Here is a 22,668-nt window from a genome sequence, read left to right on the forward strand (position 1 = left end):
ACATCGCAGGCTTTCAGACGACGCTGGTATGAAATGGCAGAAACTGCTTGTGTCGCGGAAGCTCACAGATTAGGTTACGCCGGATCCACACGTGTGTTTTGCGATGACCCTGGTCTGCTAGTGTGAGGGGAAACGGGAGAGTATCCGGAGGAAAAGGGGATTAAAGAGCTGTTTTTCTTCTGCACCCCCCCACACCTCCCCTCCACCCAAAAAAACGTCCGGGTTGTGTCTCCAGCAGGCAGCAAACGGCGACTGCGGGTCGACACTATTGGAATTAACCGGAGAGGGGTGAGCTCGACATACGGTTTTCTTCTTCTTCTTCTTCCCATGAAACATGTTGGACTTGTTGTAGGGAACAGTTGGAGGGTGGGGGGGGATGGGAACGGGCACATTTGGCTCACCCACGCCACTGTGACTAGGTGTTACTACAGTAGACACGGCGACTGCCACGGCGGGCAGGACAGGTCTGGCCTAACTGGTACAAGGCAGCCAGACCGAGTGGCTACACCGGCGCTCCGCAGCACTGTGCCGCTAACTTACCCGTGCCAGTGCTACACACACACACACACTCACACACACACACACACACACAAGTTAGCACACGTACGCCGTGAACTGCGATGTTTGGTGGCGTTGCCAGTTGCGAAATGTAACGAAATAGACTCCAACGGCAACGCCGTGACCTCCAGTCCGCGGTCCTCCCCCCCCGGAGAGGAGAACACCGCTCCGGGGAACCGAAACCCCGCATCGACGCCTTGTGAATACACCCCCACCCAGTTTTCAGCTAACGTATCGGCTCGCGGATATTTCCTGCTGAAGATGTGTTCTCGCACATGTCCCTGTTCGCTCGGAAGGGAGGAAGGAAAGGAGGGAGGAAAGGAGGGAGGAAGCACCGCGCCGTAACGCGAGCATCGGCGGGTTTACGCCGGTTGTTGTGTACTGGGAGCGGGATCCCCGTTGATGCGTGGACCGCTGTGGGCAGATGAGGTGTCGATATTTGGCTTCATACACGATGCTGCAGTGTGTCCGTGTGTGTGTTATGTGTGTGTGTGTGCGACGGGTATGGCCTCCCATACCTGCGAAAGGTGAATATGTCTAGCAGGTTGATTTCATGTAAAAGGGTTTTGTAATCCATTAGATTACAAAGTGATATTTCAAAACGTGATCTGTGGCTTTTTATTATAACTGTCAGATTCTTCTTCTTTTTTTTATAGAGAAGAAAGTCAGGTTTGACGGTGATTGTGACAGGTTGCAGCTTGTGTGTGCATCTTGGTTTGTGCTATGTGTCCAACATGTTTCCTCTAGTCACAGTTGGTCGATGCAGCTCACACACTGCACATTGCTAGCACGGTTTAAACAACCTGCCAAGAGAACAGCCGTGGTCAGCCAAAAGCACCAAGCAATCTGATTCCTGCACCAAAAGTAAAAAGTAGCCTTCAGAGATAACATCCCGAGTCCAGCTGTTCATACCAGGATGTCTTCTGGGTAGTGAGCTTTTGGGGCCTGTGACTTGTGGATATTAGGTCATTTTTTTTTAAGTTTCCCAATAGTTGAACCACAGTGCCAACAGCATCAGGGTTGTTGAATGCATTGTGACTCTGTGGTACCCACAATTATTTTACTTATCTAAATGTCGTAGATATTTTTTATAAACCTGGTGGCCGGGTGCGGCCCTGACGACACGCCACAGTTCATGGCTGGCAAAAATACGGTTTCCTTCGAGGAAGAATCGTCCGCTCTCGCGTGCCTTTCCTTTTGGATGGCGTACCAATCCTCATTTATTAGTTGTTTTTTTCTGCCCTTGTGCAAATATGTGTTTTGTGCTTGCACCTGACATGGCTGTTCAAACAAGGCTCGCTGTGAAGATTCGCAAGCACAAATCGATTCATGTATATCGTGCATGGTGACATTAGTGATGGAAATTGTGCGGCTTGGCGATGTTGAATTAAAAACAGTAGTTTTCTTCTTCTTCGCTTGTCGGCAGCCGCCTTGTTTGAGACGAGCGGGTGATCTATTGACGCGCTTTAAACCCATCAAAAACAAACCGTTGAGGCCCTCGTAGAGCCTACAAGGTCAGTTGTTGTGTTTTGTTTTGCGACTAGCACATTAGCTAAAATTGCTCTCCGATTGTTGGAAGCTCAAGCTTAAATACCGCCCCACAATCCCTCCATACTATCAGAATATAAGTGTTGTTCCCGTTTTCATTGGCACCAATGTGCGGCATAGAATGAGCCCTCGTGTGCTCTTATCAGCGGCCATTACTTTGGCTGAATGCGAGCAATTCAAAGGTAAAATATAACCCTCCCAAATTGCTAGTGGACTGGATCTCGGTCAAACCTCGTTATATGCGAGTCTGCACAGCGAAGCGTCTGTATTCGCAGTGAGCGAGAGCAGACCTGTGATATCTAGATGAGGGACAGATTGATTCCCGGCAGAGCCTGTGTGATGGACGGATGCCAGGGAGATATCGCTGTAAATCCGGACACGATGGCAGAGACAAGTGTGTGTTCACCTCTCCAAATGTTTTCCAAATGCGGTACTTTTCTGTCCGGTTGTCCGAGACATTATTTCTTTGCGGACGGCGTTATATAATAGGACAATTATGTCAGCTTGTGGTTGGTGGGGACACTTTGCCAAAGCTGCAACTTCAGATGCCAATATACCAAGAAGGATTACCAGTAGATCGAGTTGACCTTTGAGGGTCACGGTGTCGTACAGATAAAGTCTAGCGTGGGCCCGTCTTTTGTCCTGTTATATCGAAAGGTGAAAAAACCCCACTCGATCCCTCGGCGAACAGATTTCACTCATGCCGTCTGCGTTTGCCCTGGTTGTGTAACGGGCCTCCTCACGGTCTACTCGGGTTGACAGTCTGACACACACAGTCGGCCTCACTTCCACACGCAGCCTCGCTCAGATCCTCCAGTCTCGCAGTCCCCCTGATATCTGCTGTTCTGTCTCCAAATGGAAAGAAATCATGTCACACCGCGCGCTGAAGCCTAACATCAGTTTAGACATATTCTGCAGTGCTTAAATGCGCCTGGTAGAACACGACGGGAGTACTCTCTCTCTTGCTGGGGCTTACTTTACTTACCGAATGACATTTCCCCCCCCAAAAAAATGATAGAAGTTCCTTTCATTTTATTTCTGGGACCCTTAGCCGTCGGCAAAGGGCGGTTGACATTTTCTCGCTGCTGGGTGGATCAGTCTTGAGATTTAATGATATTCGACAGCAGACTGAATCCCTTGGAAATAAAGGGACGTGAGGACATTATGTATCAGGATTAATTTAGCCATCATAATCGTGCAAATCAATTCTTGCACATTCGCCACAGCGGGGATGTAAACGCACTCAGAACAGATTTATCTTTTGTTCAGACCATACTGTGCTGATAAGGATCTATTCATTCATTCATTCATTCACTCACTCATTAAGACCTTTAATGAAAATGTCCTTACTTTGTTGTCTCTCTAGTGGCAGTATCGCGAAACATACCGGGGCAGACGTTCATTACTTTGAAGCTACAATAGCTCTTGAACACATAGCCAATCATAGCGTAGCGTTGGCAAGGTTTAAAAACTACCCGGCTCAATAGACCCTCATGTGACGCATGCAGAGCTCCTTCAGTGGCGTACGTTAGCACATGCTAGGTACAGAAGGTTTATTTACTGTACAATTAAATGACGCTTTTGCTTTGTAATGATTCACAGCAAACCAAGAACGAGCTTTCCAGGAGAGAGTTGTTCCTTAACACTATTATCTGTAGATGTTAGCCTCTATCTTTTCCCTCCAGAAAGCGTTTTCATAATCATCAGGGAGCGCAGTTAGTTGCAGTGTGGCCTCCATGGCGCTCAGCGAAGCATCGACTTCTCTCCGGTTCGGCCGCGTGCACGGCCACACGTGCCTTCCTCGGTTGGCGTGCGGGCTCAGTAGGGTTCTGGTTTGGTGAAGCGTAAGTAACCGGTTGGTTTAGGGTCCAGTGAAGCATTTCAGTAGATGACTGGTTCAGGGTGTGTTTGTTTGAGTGCATTTGTTGAGTAAGCGCTCGATTCTGTGGAAGTGCACCTGCGAGGGTATGCTATGCGTTCAAGTATGTCTTTTTTTTTCTTCTCCCCAAATCTGGCAGTATGTCTCTCGCTGTTAGATAACATAACTGAGTTCTGGCTCCTCTGTGAACCTTTCATCCATCCCCCGTCAGCTGCAGACTGTTGTTGCGGTTCTCTGGCGGGTGACGGGAGATGATTGAAGGCAGGCAGGAGAGCGGAGAGGAGACAAAGATTAGAAGAAGTGGAAAAGGATAAAGCGCCAGGGAGGAGGTGGCACAGGTGGATGCGAGCAGCGTTTGAGTTTGCTTTTCTGGCGTACAGAGCGGAAAAGGGAACGGGTTTAGCAGCGAGGACGTGGAAAGCCTCGTAGGCTAATGGTTACTGAAAGAAGGGGGGTTAGCGGTTGTCAGTGAGATCCAGAGGTCGGTTGGGGTCATGTTTCAAGGAACGTACAGCTATCAGCACAGACCCGACCTCCTCAGCGCAATGTTCCAAATCCCTCTAATGATTCGTCATCTTCAGACGCGGCAGGAAACCCAGCTTTCCTGCTTCCTCCGCGCGTCTCTCTCTCGGCCTGGATCAGCACTGCGTCGGCCGGACCTTAACACAGTAGTCATTATAGCCGACGAGGCAGAAGTAAGATGAGATTTATACAGTACCATTGCACGCACACACACTCAAGAGTATCTGCACTTCAGTGGAGTTGCTCTCTACGAGGGACATGACAGTTCTTCAAGAAATAGACACAAATCATGGTGTTAAGCAATAATTACACGAGGTCCCAACATAATTCCAACCCGAGTAGAGCTTAATAGAATTACTTGAGTGATTTGTTGAGGTGTTAAGCTTTCTGAGCCTGAACTGTGGGACTGACGGGTATACGGTACGTCAGCAAGTCCTCGAAGTTTCGTTCTCGGTTGTCCTAAACACAGGCGGGCAACTCGGCTTTTTATTTTGCCAGGAAGCATACAGTGTAATTTCTTTTAAACAAAAGCCTCATTTGTGTTTTGGTAAATGTCGTTCAGCGTGGGTGTGTTGTCTGCTGGAAGGCGAGTGTAATATCAAATGTTGATTGGAGGTGGGGAAGAAATGACGACGTCTCCTTCTCTTTGCACACTGCAGGTCTTGAGAGGACAGCCCCACGTGAATGCCCAGTCATAGCGTTCGTCCAAGGCTTCACCATGAACCGGAACAAGCGCGAGAAGGAGTACTACAGCATAGATGTGGGCGATTCAACTTTTATGGTTTTGAAACGCTACCAGAACCTCAGACCCATCGGGTCCGGAGCACAGGGCATCGTCTGGTAAGTCCAAGGACAAGGAAATATAAATCCTCATGTGTTTTTTTTATTGTGAATTTAACTTTGAAAGAAGTGTTTGACAAAATAAATTGTCCACTTAAACAGCACTTCATGGTCTTCCTCAGAGTTTGTGTGTTTGCTTTGTTAATTGTCCCTTACTTTAGTCACATGATAAATAATTAACTTACTAAGTAGGCAAACTCTGAGATATGTGGTTTTAAGCCCTCTCTATTTTGGTCATAGTTTTTTTTTATTTTTCTCATCCATAAAAAAAAATAAGTAGAGGCCCATCCTGTACAAAAAGACCTCGAAAGACACGTTGAAGTCTCTAATTCTTTTAAAAATCTCACAATATCACAAATACTCGTTGAGGTTTTATCTAAAACCAATGTTTGCTCTTTTCACATCTTATTTCCTGACCTCTATTTGACCTCCAGGAACATTTTGATGAACCCTAAAAAAACATAATCCGAAATGAATTGATGAGTGAATAATTCTGCCACAAATTGATGCAGAATAAGGTGTTTGTTGACCGTGGAGTTGTGTCCCTTTGTAGATTTCTATAGATGTGAGAGGATTAAATGAACGGCTGCTGGTTGAAATACATTAGGATCTGAACTAGAGGATACCTCCAGGTGGTTAATGGATTGGACCAACATACGTTTATTTTTAAATGAATGCGTTGCGAAAAAGAAAATAATCTTGCTGCAGATGGTGTAACCTAAAGTAAACATGGACTCCTGAGCTGTCATCAAGCCTCTGGTCCTCATACCAGGTAGGAACACTGAGAACTGGCCAAGACTTCATTTTGACACGTGAGAAATAGATGGCTATCAAATATAGAAACATACACAGTGACTGTAAAAATAGAAACCCCCCCTGCAGTGAAATGCAGTCCAATACAACGACGATAAGGTCATTTTTTTTAAAACTAGTTTTGTTCCTCCGAAGACTTAGTCATGTGAATTGCCATAAAGCAGTCCTGTTTCTATCTACTCGCGGTATTCATTCTCATATTTTCCAACTAGTTCCTCCATAATACACATGAGGTGGACAAAATATTAAAACACTCTTCAGTATGATTCTGTCGCATACAGCGACACCATGAAGTACAAGTCCAATAAAAAGCCTTTATGTGCTACAGCTACCAAACAACTGAAGTATCGGTGTGAGTGAACAGTACCTCTGAGGTAGTTTCTGCTTTCATTTCTTCCCCCCAGCTCGGCGTACGACCACAACTTTGAGAGGAACGTCGCCATCAAGAAGCTGAGCCGGCCGTTTCAGAATCAAACCCACGCCAAGCGAGCCTACAGGGAGCTAGTGCTCATGAAATGTGTCAACCACAAGAACGTAAGAGCTCCACTTCTGTGAACCGCTTCTGTTTGTTTTTGTATGTTTTTTTGTTGTTGTTGTTCTTTTTCAATGTTCCTGACTATCCGTTTCTCCATCAGGGATGAGCTGTGACTGTGTTGTGTTATTGTTCGGTTCCTTTGGATGCAGGCTCACATCTGGGTTTAAATGTTTAGGTTCCTCAAGCAGAGCTCATCTGCGGATCAGTTTTGACTGTCATCCTTGTCCTCATGCGTCCATTAAAATGCTGCATCGGGCTTCGTCTCCGACCACCTCACTCACCTTGTTTTGGTGGACGGATTACGATGACGCTCCTCCCCCTGCTGCTGCTGCTTCTTGTGCTTCTTTTTTAGGCAGCTTTTTAAATCGGGGACTGTCCTGTTACGGCTTATCGTTGGCGCTCAGGCTGCCGCAGTCTCAGCTTTTCAGTTGTTCCTTCTTGATGTTCAAGGGTACATCCCTTTGTCTCCCCTCCCCCACACACTTGCAGATTAATAATTGTTTGTTGTTGTTTTTTTTCGGCAGATAATCGGCCTTTTAAATGTATTCACGCCACAGAAGACACTGGAAGAATTCCAAGACGTGTGAGTACTGCTGAGCCGGGTAACATCTGCTCTCTGAGTGTTTGTAAAATCAATGCAGGATGTGGCGTGCTGAGGGCTTAGATTACCTTTTTTTGTTTGTACTTTTAGGGACTTGTGCAGCTTAGTGATTCTCTGGTTTGTTTGTTTTGCTGCCTTACTAGAAGCAGGGGGCTGTATTTCACAAAAGACATCAAAGTTATAAGTGGACGTGTTTTAATAATTAATACTCTTCCTGCAGACTGTAGATTAACAGGTGTTCCATCTTGAAATAACTGTGAACATTGACTTGCGTCACACAGAAAGGAATATGTTCATAATTGATATCACGGGTCTACTCAAGCAAAAATGACATCGCGCTACACAATCTAACAAATAATAGTCCCGAACTGCAGCTTCTGCAACCCGTCCTGAGTTTTATTCCTTTGTGAACTCCACGATAGTCTACGATAGTCAACTTCAGATGAGATGAACAGCGGGGCATATTTTGAGGCGTCGCCCGAAGTGATCCAGAGTCAACGAGACGTCCATGTGAGAGGAAACTGGCTGTGGACTCACAGTGAGGGGAATACGAAGCTGAGAAGTGGGGATGGAGGGCGGGGGGGTGATGGTTTGGCGTAGTATGACGGGAACAAACATGATTAATGCCAGTGTGTGTGTGTGCACGCAGTGCTGTGCTGTGTCTGCCTGATTGGAGCTAAAAAGGAAACTGGACAAATCATAGCCAGAGGGCTGTGTGGCAAACACACATTTAGAGGATGGAGGATAACGCTCTATTCAGCTGCATGATGCTGTACCTGAATGCGTACTTGAGTCACAGAGGGCCTCACAGTGCATTATACTAATGTATAGTGTACGGCATGTGTATGCATGAGTACTTGCGCTCCAACTCGCGCACTTTGACAGTGCATTATACCCATTTTCAGGTTTCCGGAGGATGCAGAAGTCCTGCTTTGTTTGGTGCAAAGCTGCACGCTCTGTCACTAAGATGTTTTTTTTTTTAGCGAATAACAATCTGTCGGAAGGTCCTTATTCCGAGTAGGAGGACTGGAGGGACTCATGATCTAACAGCTGCCAGATAGCATAGCATCATCACAGTTTTTAGGAGTATAGCCATTACTGTCACTTCCCAAATGTCATGCTGCGTGGGGAAGGAAATAAGAATTCAAAACGTAGCTTTTGGCTTTGCATGTGTTTTTCTTCCGCGGCTATCTGGAGGCTAATGAAACATGTCCAGAAAAGTCTTCTGAAAATAATAAATTCATTTAGTAAAATGAAGAAAAAAACCAACTGTAAATCATAATCAAGTCTAGTTTTTACCGTCAACCGCACAACCGCTGTGATCCTATTACATCTGTAGTGTGTTGGTACAGTATCATATTAGCACATCAGTCATACAAATGCGTCTGTAGGATTCTGCCTGTGCGTCCTCTGTGAGATCGCTTCACTCTCTGCGGTTTCCCTTGCAGGTATCTAGTGATGGAGCTGATGGATGCCAACCTCTGCCAGGTGATTCAGATGGAGCTGGACCACGAGAGGCTGTCCTACCTGCTCTACCAGATGCTGTGCGGAATCAAACACCTGCACGCCGCAGGCATCATACACCGGGTGAGGCACGCCGCTGCACACGGGCGCGAACCCCCCCCACCTCCCCCACCCGCTGGTTTGTCTGACAACCACCACGGTGACGACAGGACTCCAAGAAGTCACCGCCGTCTGCCATGAAACAGTCGAGTAGTTTGGTAAATGGAGGTTACAGCAGCACAAAGCACATCGGATAGCGTGGCGATTTTTAAAATAAATACACAATTTTCAGTCAGTCTCATCGCTCCGACAGCTGATCCGACAAACGCAGGCGTCGGCTTCTCCTTGGAGTCGCACCGCTGTGACGACACCGCGTGCGTGTTTCAGTGGTATTACAGGGTCGCAGAAGTCCTAAAATCTCTTCCTTTCCATTTGTTGGGAACATGACACACGTTGTTAGGCAACTGGGAGGAGATAATGTACAGGTTGCAGTGAAACTTACACACACAAACACAGAGAGACACACACACGCATGAAGAATACACTCAGGTGCTCGCTCACTTTGAAACAACAGAAAAGGTCGACACAGACGACACACACTCGCACGCCCTGAAGCCCCGGTGGACACACACAAAGGGTCCCTCTTGCATGCACACACACACACACACACGCACACAGACCCACTCTTGCAGCGCCCTGTCAATCACCCTCAGTGAAAGACGCAGCAGTAGAGTAGCAGAGCTCCTCCTGCTCTGCCAGCCAGAACTAATGGAGCCGCAGGCGGAGCTAACCGGAGCTGCTCGCATCAGCATGCAAAGCTCTCGCAAGGTGAACGGAAGCAGCACGAGTCGCCAAAGATTCAGATCTCTGGTTCTCGTGGGCTTTGTGTCCGCAATGGGAGCTCTCTAACCTTTTAAAAAAAAAGACATTATATATATATATATATATATACATATAATTGCTCAGAGTTGCAAGTTACTCTCTTAGAACTCTCCATTTTTCTACCAGTCAAGGCAGCTTTCTCACTACAGCTACAAGGATGTTTTACTACCTGTGATGCTTTCCAGATTTCCTGGCATTGGGGATGTATTGTTTGCTCGTGAGCCCCCCCCCCCCACTCCCCTCCCTCTCGGGCATTGTTTTTGTGAACTTAGATAGCATGTGTGCCAGCAGTCTGTGCGCAATTTTCCAAACCAGGAAGTGATCACGATAAAGACAAAAGTAATTGTTCCGAAACTACAGATGAAGTATCCAGTCTGCTAAATAGTCAACCTTAAACTGTCATGGCTGGAAAATTAGTTGTTGTGATAAATCAGCTGGCAGATGGCGATCAGCAGCGAATTATAGCCGCGGGTGCCGAGTCTTATTTATGACGTGACAACCATGTGATTTCTGTTTGTCAGGAACACCATCAGAATGGAGAAAACACTTGAAAGGAGGCTGCCAACGACAATTAAGTCCCTTTTCACACGTGCAGTCCATCTCTAAAATGTACAGAAACATTTCCCGTATGGGGGCATGTGCGACTGGGAGGAGGGGATCCAATATCACACCTCGCAGCGTCTCAGAGGAGAGTGGCGGGGGCGGGTTGATATCTGTCTTTGCAAATATAAGACAAGCTGCTCTCAAGTGAAGCAAACAAACCAATCCCAGAGCTCCGCTGACGACGTCGTTGAGGCCGCAACTCTTATTTCCGGTTTCACATTTTACGTGTACGTAGAACAACAACATCTGGCTTTGAGTTGTATTTCAGTCCACATCTCTAAAGGTTGCACTTCAAGTGTTTGCCGGACCGTTCCTTGCGCCCTCTATTCCAGCGTTGTTACTGTACGAATGAAAACACGCGAGATCCCTCTAACTATGTTTGAAAGGGACTCCAGGTTTTTACGGCAATGCTTTCTGGTAGCGTATCTTCCGGCACGTGTCAGGTGACTGACATGGAGCCGTGCAGAACATGATGCAGCGGCTGATATGAAAGCACCCAGGCAACAGATGGATAAGGATCAAATGATAATAAAAAAATATCAAAGGGAAAGATAAAGTAAAAGAAGATTTTACTATTCTTGGAACCGTTTTTCTAAAAGGCAATTCTCATTACGAGTCATTTCTTCCTTCCACCTTTCAGAGCAGAATACCACCAGAATGTACAATTGTGCCTCCTCCGGTCTAAACCAGCTTCTCTCTATCTCTCTCTCTCTCTCTCTCTCCCCTCGTCCTCTCTGTGTCGTCTCTGCAGGACCTGAAGCCCAGCAACATCGTGGTGAAGTCTGACTGCACCCTGAAGATCCTTGACTTTGGCCTGGCCCGGACAGCCGCCACTGGCCTCCTCATGACGCCCTACGTGGTCACCCGCTACTACCGCGCCCCCGAGGTCATCCTGGGCATGGGCTACCAGGCCAATGGTGAGTGAGCGGCTTCTTCGACGGCAACCAATGGCGGCCAATGAGGAGCTGCCTAAGCTGCTGCCTGGCCCGCTGCATGGCCTTTCACTGCCTGGGATGTTTTTCAACACCACCCAAAAACACATACGCACTCCCACACACACACGCACACACACACACACTCTTCCTGTTCCTGTAAAGGTCACACTCAGTTGGGGTGGGGGGGAGTTGGCATGTTGGGCATCGGTGCTTTGTGGGGAACTTCCTGTCTGGGGACTCCAGTTCCCAGCAGTGCTTTTAAGCATGCTTCTGATGTTTTATTAAGAGGTTTGCCTGTCTCTGCAGGCCAGTTTGAAGACAGGCTTCTGTGCATGTGTCAGCAGTTTCACTGGGTGCTCCTGCTTGCGACGTATCACAGTTTCTGCAAGACTGTTAAATGGGTCGTTTAACATTTTGGGAAGTGTGCTTATTGGCCACACGCTTGCTTGGAAGATTGGCACCACTCTCATGAATCTGTTTGTCAGATATGAAGCTAGAGCCAGGAGAGCGCTATTTAAGACGGGGTGAAGGGGAGCAAGCCCAGCTCAGTCCAAAGATAACACCCTCCCCCTCTAAAGCTCACTGATTAACACGGTCTTGTTTATTTAATCCATATAAAAAGCAGGGTTGTGGTCTTTCGGGGGGGGGTTATGTGCTGGACTGTGCTTTGGCAGAGGACTACAGGAAATTTGACGTGCATTAGTGAGCTCTTAGTCGAGCTGGTGGTCACATTATTCCACCGTCGGGCGGAGCCACGGCGGCTGCTCCTCAGTGATGCCAGACTTTGTGCTAAGCTAAGCTAACTTGCATCAAGCTTCATATTGAGCGTCCAGACACAAGAGTGGCGTTAAACTTCCCGTCGTATTGGCGGCAAAACAAAAAAGTGTATTTGAGACGTGACCGCAGTCGTCCAGCGACTAGTTTGACTTTCAGGTATCAAGTCGGCTACATAATAAATTGTCAGTTCAGCAAATTTTGGGGGGTGATTTTTTTTTTAAAACAGCTCTGAGAATAAAATGTTGTTCTTTTTTGTCCAGACATCACGAGGTGGGATACATAACAATAATGCTCCTGTTACAACCCGATCAGGAGACTCTTGTTAATGTTAATTCCCTCTCGTCCTCTCTCCTTCTGACCAAAAACATTGACCCTAATTTCCTGCTGACCTGTTGCATTCTTTTGCTTAATCTCTTCTCCCTCCTTTTTTTACGCTGCGCATACATAGTGGATATTTGGGCTGTGGGCTGCATTATGGCAGAAATGGTTCGCCACAAAATCCTTTTTCCAGGAAGAGATTGTATCCTTGAGCTGCTCGCAGCGGTGTTTGGCTTTTCCCGAAGGAACCAAAACGTGTGCACGCGAGCGCCGGTTCGCCCTCCGAAAGCCGATTCTTTCCCATCCAGCGGATCACACGAGAGATCTCGTCCCGCGAGCAGCGACAGAGATCCTAGTTCTCAGAGTTGCCCGACGCATTTCGACTTGCACCCCGACGCCCACCTGTTCTTCTTGCAGATCAACAAACTCGCACGACTCCCTCGTCAGCGGCGGCAGAAACAAAAACAACTGAACTCAATGAGCAGTTTTCTCTCCCATAGCCGAGAACTAAACTGCACAATAACAAAGTAAATCTGCTCTCCGTATGTCTTTGTTGATGCCGTATCAGCCGCACGCACAGTGAGATGCATTGTTAGGTTTTGCTCCACAACATAATTCTGTTTTTTGTTCTAGAAAACATTTGTGCGACAGGGGGATTATGTTCTCATGCGGGTGGGAATGCTCATTCTGGCCTAACTGATAAGGAAATGCTACTTCAAGACGTGCAACATGAGGATGCTGAAGGTGGCAAAGCCTCCTCCGTTGGACCTCGACAGTCGGCGTCTCGCTTAAAGAGCTCCGCGTTCACTATTGAACAGGAAGCTGAGTTCCACGATTCTTTGATTAGTTCTTCAGACACTCGCAGTATGCACGACTCATGCGAGCCGAACGTAATAATGACGACGATGAGCTCGCTCAGCTTTGTGGGACGCTGACCTGGGTTTGAAGAGTGCACTCACCTGCATGCAGCTCCATGTTTTATTTTATTTTGTCATGTATCACACATATCACCCGGCACCACACCATGTTTTAATTTCCCCTTTGTTCCTTTGGTTATTATTATTATTATTGTTTGTATGTTTTCCTGTCCTGCATGCTAAATAGGTGGTTGTCATTTCATTTTTTCAGTTGATGTCTGGTCTGTTGGCTGCATCATGGCTGAAATGGTCCGGGGTAGTGTGTTGTTTCCAGGCACTGACCGTATCCTTGAGTCGAACCTCCATCCAAACCCCAAAATGCCGTCTTGCCTCTCATCCTTTTTGTCTGACATCTTGTTTCGCGTCTTGTCACAATGGCGTTCATTTCTTTCAGTGAGTTGAAGAGGAATAGATGCAACAGTTTGTCATGAAAACGGTTGTTGCGTTTTAACCTTGTGGTGTTTAATATCTTAATATTTAGGGGTACGAATCTAATACGTTGCTTTAGGAAGCTAATAGTGGCTTAACATTGTAATATGCTGGTTGACGTCGTTCAGCTCAGAGTATTATAGCATTAGAGATTGAAGGCAAACTATTGAGATGCATACAGATGACCTACTAAACTTTGGTTATTTATAAATAAATGACAACATTTTGCACGTTGAGTTCCCACTCGATGTCCAGTCAGCAGGTTCCACTTCAAAAAGACGTCTTCTGAATTTATTCTATGAGTGAACTGAAGACTTTAAACCAGCATCTTCACATACGTATACATCAGTATTTCACTGATTTTCCTTCCCAGACTAGCTGTTATTTTTAACATTAAGATATTCATGGAGGTTATATTTGAAACAGAGAAACAGTGTTTTTGGAACATTTATTTCATAACCCGAGTAAGAGCAGCAGTCTGCTAACGACACCGGCGCTGTGTGTGTTGGCCGTCTGCGTTCACCAGGACATCAACAGCAAATCCAGCCGGTGTCTTTTGCTGACGTTTTTTATTCCCTCAACTGAGTTGTTTAGACGTTTTCTTTTGCCAGCAGCTTGATACAAACTAAGAGACGGGGAGTTAATGGACAACCTTGTCTAGTTGACCTCTTTGTATAAAGTAGTCTTGAGTCCTCATTGGTCTTTAACTGAGCTGATGGAGGAGTTATATTACTGATTCATCGGCATTCTGGATTTTCTTCATTTGAGACTGACGTTTCTATATTTTTAGCTCTGATTTGATCCACTCGTGTTATTTCTTCATGAAGGCGGGGCTTCACCTTTTCCCCCCTCATGTTTCATTCAGTGTTGAGGATGAGCAAGATGTGAACAATGCGTCTGTCTGTGTCTGTCTGTTACATCTGCATGTAAATGTGTTTCTATCATCAACAAGAGAAAAGAAAGAGTTCCACATAACCAGCATCTGGATCATCTGCGGCGAGCATCAGCCGCTCTTCAACCGGCCTTCTGAGTACAAACAGTCGGCGTTACACAAGTATTTTAGGAGCATTTCCAAGATAGCACCCCACAGTACGAGACGCAGCAACTCCATATGGCTCTTTTAATTATTCATTGGTTTAAAAAGGACCCGGCCCGTTTCTGTAATGGCCGCTCTTGTTGTCCAAGCGCAGCCCAGTGCTTCTTTCTATTTCCTTAACGCTGAAACCTGAAAGATATCGACCAGTGGAACAAGGTGATCGAGCAGCTGGGGACGCCGTCCCAGGAGTTCCTGATGAAGCTCAACCAGTCGGTGAGGACCTACGTGGAGAACAGGCCCCGGTACGCCGGCTACACCTTCGAGAAGCTCTTCCCCGACGTCCTGTTCCCCGCTGACTCCGAACACAACAAGCTGAAAGGTAACGGAGGCGCTCGGCTCTCTCACTGCTCATGGAGTCCTCTCGTAGGAAGGCTCGCTGGGGGGGAAGAGAAATATTAAGTGTGGGGTTGTGAATGCGGCGCCTGCCGAGAGTTACAAACCAATGTGGGGCAGAGTTCCTCCACCACAGGTGTGTCGTCCGGCCTGAAGGGGAACTGTTTGTAAAATGTAAATTGCGCTTTTTTTTATCACATCCCAGAAGGCACGAAGAATAATGAGGCAATCAATGTTTTGAAAGGGTTTTTATTCCTCCATATGCTTCAGTTTTACCCCTTAAAATGTGAACAAAACCCTTTTTTTTCGGATGTAGAATTTATCATGGGTGACTTTTTAAATGGCTTTTTTAAATACATTTTTTGTATTAAAGGATTAATTTAGTAATTCCCTGTGACCGAGTGAGTTTGCAAAACCAAAATATGAGCGTTCCCTCCGTGTGGAATCAAGTTTTGCAGCCTCGCAAACATCCGCTGGCTGCAAAAGCCCAGGTGACAAATCCGTTTTCGGCGGCTGCCTTTTAAATCAGGAGCTGACGGTTCCACTTCGTTAACCGCGAAGAAGGAAGTCACCTCCAGTGTGTCTCCATGTGTAAATTGAGAGGAGATGACGGGAACGATCACCGCGAGCGCGGGGGAAGCTGTTGCAAGAAAGGGAAAACAGTATTTTTCTGTCCTCATTAGTTTAAAGACGCAGGAATATGTGACAAGTGCATTCCCCTGAAGTACTTCTGTTAAAGCGCATCTATCGGATGTTCTAGTTCCTGTTCTTGAAGAGCAATGTTTAAAGATGCCATGTGCGCTGTGTCGTATAAAACTACTGAATGTTACAAAGTCCCACGGGGCTCCACCCACATCCACCTGAGTGACATCCTCTTGGACCCGCCTCCCCATCTAATCCAACTCTTTTCTTCACTCACGGATACTCCATTCATTGAAGATGCCCTTTCCCATCAGTCTTTTCCTCCCCACAAAAAAAGTTAAACTACCAAATTATCCTTAAAATTGAATCTACTCCTCCCTCAATAACTAAATAAACAAAGCTCCAACATCACAGTGACCGTTTTGAAAGCTCTCTACATTGTGTCCAGCTCAACTTCCTGCATGATCACAATATAGAGACGCCTTTAAATAGAAACTGGAGTGGGTTTAAGTCTTAAAGTTTACACATTTCTCTCTTTTTCCACCCTTATTTCTCCTCAGCGAGTCAAGCCCGAGACCTGCTCTGCAAGATGCTGGTGATAGATGCGTCAAAGCGGATCTCTGTGGACGAGGCGCTCAAGCACCCGTACATCAACGTGTGGTACGACCCAACTGAAGTGGAGGCGGTAAGTGTCCACTAACCCCTCGATGTGCTCCACAGTATGTTCCTATCGAACTAAACTATTGTGACTAAATAAACAGCAGTAAAGATCTGTTAAACAAAACAACCATGTTTATCATATAGATAAAGTGAATATGTGGAAACTGTGAAACTGCTTCCTCAACATTCATGCTCTTGGAGACACAATGATGCCTGTGATCGGGGCCCATCGGGAGAGGAGGGGAGTCGTCGCTTAACGAGTCAAAAGTTCACATTTTCACAGAAGAATCAAATCTCCCCTTGACTCTGAGGTGGGATAACAGCCTGGAAGTGAAGACATACTAAGAAACTGTCTCTGTAGCTCAAAGGCTTCACTCTGACTGGCAGCAACCGGCAACTCAACTGCCTGAAAGAGTTCAGGGGATTTTTCTCAAAGGACAGAACCAAAAGGGCGTTGCTCTGTTGTTGCTCTGTTGGTGCTCTGTTGTGTGCAGCTGTCGCTCTGTGTGTTCAGAATATGGTTAGGAAACTGAAACACAGCAAACACGCGTCTGTCTTTTTGAATTCTCTTTCAGCCGCCACCCGCGATCACAGACAAGCAACTGGACGAGAGGGAGCACACGGTGGACGAGTGGAAAGGTAGGAGAGATCCTCTCTGGAGAGCCGACGCGAGCGCTCGGCTTTGTTGCGTAATGTCGGCCTGTGCTCGTGCTGCAAAGCCTGTGAGGCCGTTCATATTTATTCTGTAATGGATATGCATGTTTTCCTCTGTGCAACAGAAGTTTATGAATTCAATCCTAATTATGAACTGAAAAAAAAAATGTAGCTGTGATGAAGCCGATCAAAGAAAAGGTCAACGTTGGAGATTATACCCAGGTCGGCTGGGACTTGATTAAAAAATGACTTTTTGAATGAATTTTTGGGTAAAATACTTTGATTTTATATTGTTTTTTTCATAAGGAGACCAGTTTACGGTTGTCACCTGATTTCAGTGGAACATATAACAGAGCATCATCAGCATAACTCAAATCTATCTTTTAAGGAGAAATTAATGTCACAAAAAAAGCAATATGTAAACGGGAAATGACAGCGGAGCTGGGAAACGCCACAAGGACGTGAGGCCGAGAGTGTAAACCTCCTGCTCGGTGCAGACAGAGACGACGACAACGACGAGATTCACACCTGGAGCGTCACATGTCGCCTCTCAAACGCACCGCCGGGGGACGTTTAGATCCAGCTTCATTTGTTTTCTTGAGAAGTAGATTATCCTGTAAAATCGGCCATTTTGGGGTTCCTCCAGGTGAAAGAGAAATGGAGAGAGACAGCAGTGAGGTAACCCCAGATTAAACTGTATGGAAAATCTAATGAAAGGACAAAATGGTGACATGTAGGACCGAGTCTTACTGAACGAGTGAACTGCATACGACCTTTACGTCCTCCTCTCATCACAGTGTCCTTCATAAATGTGCCTTGTTTGTTGCAGAACTGATCTACAAAGAAGTGTTCGACTGTGAAGAAAGGACAAAGAATGGCGTCGTCAGGCCACCGCCAGCATCCATAGGTGAGTGGCGTTCCCGGCATGAGAGGTTGCATGGCGCTGGTACAGCTCGCGTTGGAAGCGGTAGTACGTTTTCGTTCTCCTGAGCTCATTCTTGGCGTTTTGGAGTCGCTCCCGACGAGCCGGCTGACCGCGGGCCTTCTCCTGTGTCTCACAGCACAGGTGCAACAGTGATCGGCGGCCACACCTCCACGTCCTCCTCCTCTGCCGCCGCCGCCGCCGCCACCCCCCGTCAACGACCCGCACCCGACCGCCCCTGACAGCAGCCTGGAGACGGGCGGCGCCCCTCTGCCCCGCCCCCACCCAGCCCCCGCCGGGCCACTGCAAGGACGACTGTCGCCTCCACCTCCTCTCGGTCCCGGGCCGGGCCTCGCCCATCCCGGTCACATCCGAGACCAATCCACTCGGCCGACACTGGCTCCTGGCCCCGCCCCCTTGCATTCCCCCCGCCCACCCTCCACCCATTGTCTCTGTGCTTGTCTTCAGTAGTGTAGCGGTTAGCCGGCTAGCTAAAGATTTTGATTTCTGAAAGGACAGATGATCTTTTTTTTTTATTTTTCTTTCTTCTTCTTCTTTTTTTTTTTTTTTTACTGTCAGTCTTTTTTTCTTAGGATTTTTCTGTTTTTCTTTTCTTTTTGAGTCCTAGCTGTAATTTATTGTGGCATTTCTTAATTTTTCAGAAACCTAAGATGATGATGATGATGATAAGAGAATTTTTATGATTTCACTACGTTCCGGTTTGTATCAACCGACCGTGAGAATTGAAAGAAATATCTGTAAAATGTTTTAATGTGATCTATTTTTCTGTTGAACGCCATTTTGTTTCACCGGTAAGCGACTGCTTTTACAACTTGCCATATACATGTAGATTGAGTTTGTACAGATTTTATGGTAGATGTAAATTTACCTTCGATACAAGTTTGCAGTGAGCCAGTGAAACATCATTGAATTGACAAACGTACGGTCTTAGTACTCCCCGTATCGGTTTTATCTCATCATATGGACATTGTTTTAAGCGCATATGACATAGCCATCGATATGAACTGAGATCATTTCGATTCACTTGTAAAAAAAAAACAACAAAAAAATGTATTTCTTGAGTCACGACTACTTCCTGTAACGTTTAATGAAAGCTTTATAATTTTACTCCTTCACTTCCTTTTCAGACATGATAGGATTTTAAAAAGTGTCGTTCACTCACCGTGTGATTACTCGTCATTTAAAACGTGGGGATGGGTAACAGCACCGTTGGTCCCGCTTGGTAACGGAGCTTTTTGATGCTTTAAAGAACCTCCGGTCTGCAGCCGTGTGACCTCGTAGGACCCGGAGCGGCGGCGCTGCTTCTGGAGGTCCGGACGCACGCCGCTCTCTCACCTTCTGGCTCGCTTTGACAGTGAGGTACCGCTAACTGTTTTTTCTTCTTCTTCTTCTTCTTCTTCTTCTTCTTCTTTTTGTTTTAGTTTTTCTTTTGGTCGTGCTGTGAGGAGGTTTGTCGAGACGTAGAGTTGTGCGAGGTTGTGAAGTTGGTGACGGTGCAAGTAGAACGCGCTTCAGTCGAGTCGGGAGCCGCGTGTTTGGAGAAGGCAAGTGAACGTGTCGGTGTTGGGCGTCGTGGAGGGTTTTGGGTTCTGCAGCTTTGACGGAGCCGCGTGGAAACGTGTCGGCTTCCTGCGTCCAGATCCCGCTGTACCTTTTTTTTTTTTTCTTTTATTATTATTATTATTATGGACATTTTGAGAAGGATCTTTCTAAAAGTTGGCCAAACACTACAAGTGAACCAGACTTGCCTACAATTGTGGAGAAGGAACAAAAAAAAAAAACAACAACCTCAAACTCAGCAGCACAAACAACCAGTCAAAAGAAACGGATTATTCTCACGTTATGCAATAATAATGCCCATTTGAGTGCTTTTCTGTTTGTTTTTGTTTGTTTTAGCATCAAAAAGGAAAAGTGCCTGTTGTCTGTCAGTCATTCCTGAGTATGCGGGAGGAAGCGTTTTCACTTGATGTAGGCGTTCACGGCATCGGGTTATCAGTAGTAGTCTCCGTATCAAATGGATAGCGTGTGATGGGGGTTGTAGTTCTCACAAATGTATTGTATATTTTTCTACTTGTTTGGAGTTTTGGCCGTCGAGCGGGAGACTCTGAGTCTCGCAGGGTAAGAAGGCGACGACGTGTGCGCTGAGATGCTCGAGCTCGCCTTTTGAGGCATCTCAGAAGAAAAGGCAGTTGTATCAAGGTCTTTCATCAAAGTAGTAACAAGTGTTTCTTTGCGGCAACCGAAATATTCTAATTCTTTGGGGGTTGGGGGGCTTTTCTTTGAGTGCTTTAATGTCACGATGTGAGGGATCAGAACGAACAGGGTGTGTTTTTGTTTGTTTTTACTCGTCTACCGGATCAAACTAATCGAGGGAACTCTGCGGCGGCATCCTCGTCAGTATGCGGATGCCGATTACTTGTTGGAACTGCAGATCGATGCAGACTTTCTGAATACATATCTGAGGGGAAGACCCATGAGGCCTCAGTGGGAACAAATGCTCTCACTGCGGCCGCTCACGTTAGAAGAAGCCATATTAGCTCGGCGAGTCCTGTCATGTTATTTTGTGTTTTTCTAAAGATCATGAATATCATGGTCATAAATGAATAAAACCAAGGAGCCCGTGCTATTTATAAACTTCCCATGCAGCGTTCTGTTTGCTTTAAATGTTCACACAACCCGGCCTGCTGCCTGCGAGAAGCCGAGACGCAAAGACTTTTAATCACCGACGCACTGTGGCGCCTCCTCTTGTTCAAGCGTCAGCTACGCGTAAATCCATTAGTGTGTCTGTGTGTGTGTGATGTCATTAATGGGGTTGCACCATTTAAACTTATTGGATCGTCTCATCCCGTTAGAAACCGGAGCCGCGCGCAAATCTGTTGCTACAAATCCTCTCGAGTTGGCCGCGACAAACAGGAAGTTGTCACTGCAGCGTCTCCCGCTGCAACGTAACGTCCAGACCGTTTTATTAGATATATTAAATGTATCTGCCTTTTGTAAATGTAACGATGACTATTTGATGTAATTTTTTTGCTTTGATAATTCTGTACAATTTGTTTTACGCTATGCAAACGTTTATATCATCGACTATACACCCTTTATTCTTACTCTGCCATTTGAATGTGTTATAAACCCCCGAACATTTAACGGTTAATGTTTAACATTTGATGTGTCAGCAAGCAAACGAGCTACACAACATTCGACATAAAAATAGAGGAGCAGGGTAATCGTAGCTTTGTCGGAAAGCTACACAACAGGAAACGATGAATATATATTTGCGCTTCTAGTTTGCGTGGTGCAACCCACTTTCATTGAGCAAAGCCTCCACTGTGTCAACGCCTGTGTAAAAACTAGTCTGAACTTGCTAACAGCTCGTGCCTCTGGCTCTGCTTCCGGCCAGCGGGTTTGGAAAAGGGAAGGTTTTTTTTTGGCTCGTAAAGTGCAGCAGCTGCAGAGCCAGATCGCTACAGCACAAAACTAACTTCAACGCGTCGCTTGTTGTTGGACTCCAAACTGCAACGCCGTAAATTGCACAGCAGTAAATGTGCAGCCGTATTCTGACAAACTAAAAAAAAAAAAAACGACCTCTTAACAGTGTCACATCTGTAAGGCGCTGAGGTATGGATCCATCTGTCGTATTTGCGAAAATAATCAATTTGAAATGATCTTTTCTTGACTAAAGTGCTCTTAATTTCCTCAACCCGACATCAGGGGGCTTCCATTGGACTGTTTCGTTTTCTTCTTCTTAGGTTGTTGCTTTTTCTTCTTTTAAATATAATTACCGCATCTCTCCAAACAATGTAATTCAGATTTTTAAGTCGGCTTTGATGAACTACCTCACGCTGAATTTCTGCCAGTTCTTGCATTTACTTAGTCGCCTGCAGAATTAGCTATCGAAGACGTGTGAATAACAGATTCCATTATTTATTTATTTGAAAGTGTACTATTTGTCGGTTTCAACAGACTTCTAGTTTTGTACATTATGTATACTTCACCTAGAAGTAAGAGAATTGTTATATGTATTTTTTTTGTTCTTTTTTTTTTTTTTTTTTTTTTTTTTGGAGGGGTGGGAGGGTTTTATTTTCATTTTTTAGTTTTGAAACTAAATGTGCAATACCTTCAGCAAACTGTGCTCGTAGTGTGTGATGGGCCTAGCCGTTGTTAGCTGTCTCCTGAAGGTAAAGAAAATGTTTGGTACTGTCAATCCATGTTTTCCTTTCTTTTTCTTTTTTTTTTTTTTTAATGAATAAGATCAACTTTAGTTCTGTGACTGGTTTATAGTCATGATGTTACGTAATCAGTCTTACCCGCCAACGGATCCGCCGGCCGGCGCTCCGACCCGGAGACCCGGAGTTCCTCGAGTCGCAGCGCGGCCGGCGGGTTTTTGATTTTTGGGGATGTGGTAGGGACAATAATGTTAATAAATGCATAAAAGATGAGTGAATACCTACAATAAATCATTATATGTATGGTGCTGGTCTGTTATGTTTGCTAGTGAATCCAGCCATGCAAGTAGTTTTAAGAATTCCTGGATCTGCGCGTCCCAAAAAAAAACGCAACCAACGAAGAAGTGCACGATTAGAATACTTGCACTGGGATCTGATGATGCCGCCCCTAAAAGAAACAACAACAAAAAAATCATGTACTGCAAATAAAAAGAAAAAAAATACACTTTGATCTCTG

The 22,668-nt window shown here is 45.9% G+C and overlaps 1 protein-coding gene across 2 annotated transcripts; it reads left to right on the forward strand.

Annotated features, from left to right (window-relative positions):
- On the forward strand, nt 1–22,652 carry mapk8b (mitogen-activated protein kinase 8b). Of its 2 annotated transcripts, none has more exons than XM_068583953.1 (12): nt 1–288; nt 5,167–5,347; nt 6,565–6,694; nt 7,220–7,278; nt 8,745–8,883; nt 11,036–11,201; nt 12,445–12,516; nt 14,893–15,075; nt 16,292–16,416; nt 16,967–17,030; nt 17,875–17,952; nt 18,107–22,652. In XM_068583953.1, exons 2-12 carry the CDS (start codon nt 5,226–5,228, stop codon nt 18,121–18,123), a joined length of 1,155 nt encoding a protein of 384 aa, XP_068440054.1. In that variant the 5' UTR covers nt 1–288; nt 5,167–5,225; the 3' UTR covers nt 18,124–22,652. The 2 variants fall into 2 exon arrangements, with proteins under 2 accessions (XP_068440054.1, XP_068440053.1); XM_068583952.1 differs by lacking the exon at nt 12,445–12,516 and adding an exon at nt 13,443–13,514.
- Nucleotides 22,653–22,668: the final 16 nt, after the last annotated feature.

Source organism: Clinocottus analis, unplaced genomic scaffold, assembly GCF_023055335.1.
Source record: "Clinocottus analis isolate CAN_PGR_092001 unplaced genomic scaffold, fCliAna1.0.p SCAF_19, whole genome shotgun sequence".
NCBI lineage: Eukaryota > Metazoa > Chordata > Actinopteri > Perciformes > Cottidae > Clinocottus > Clinocottus analis.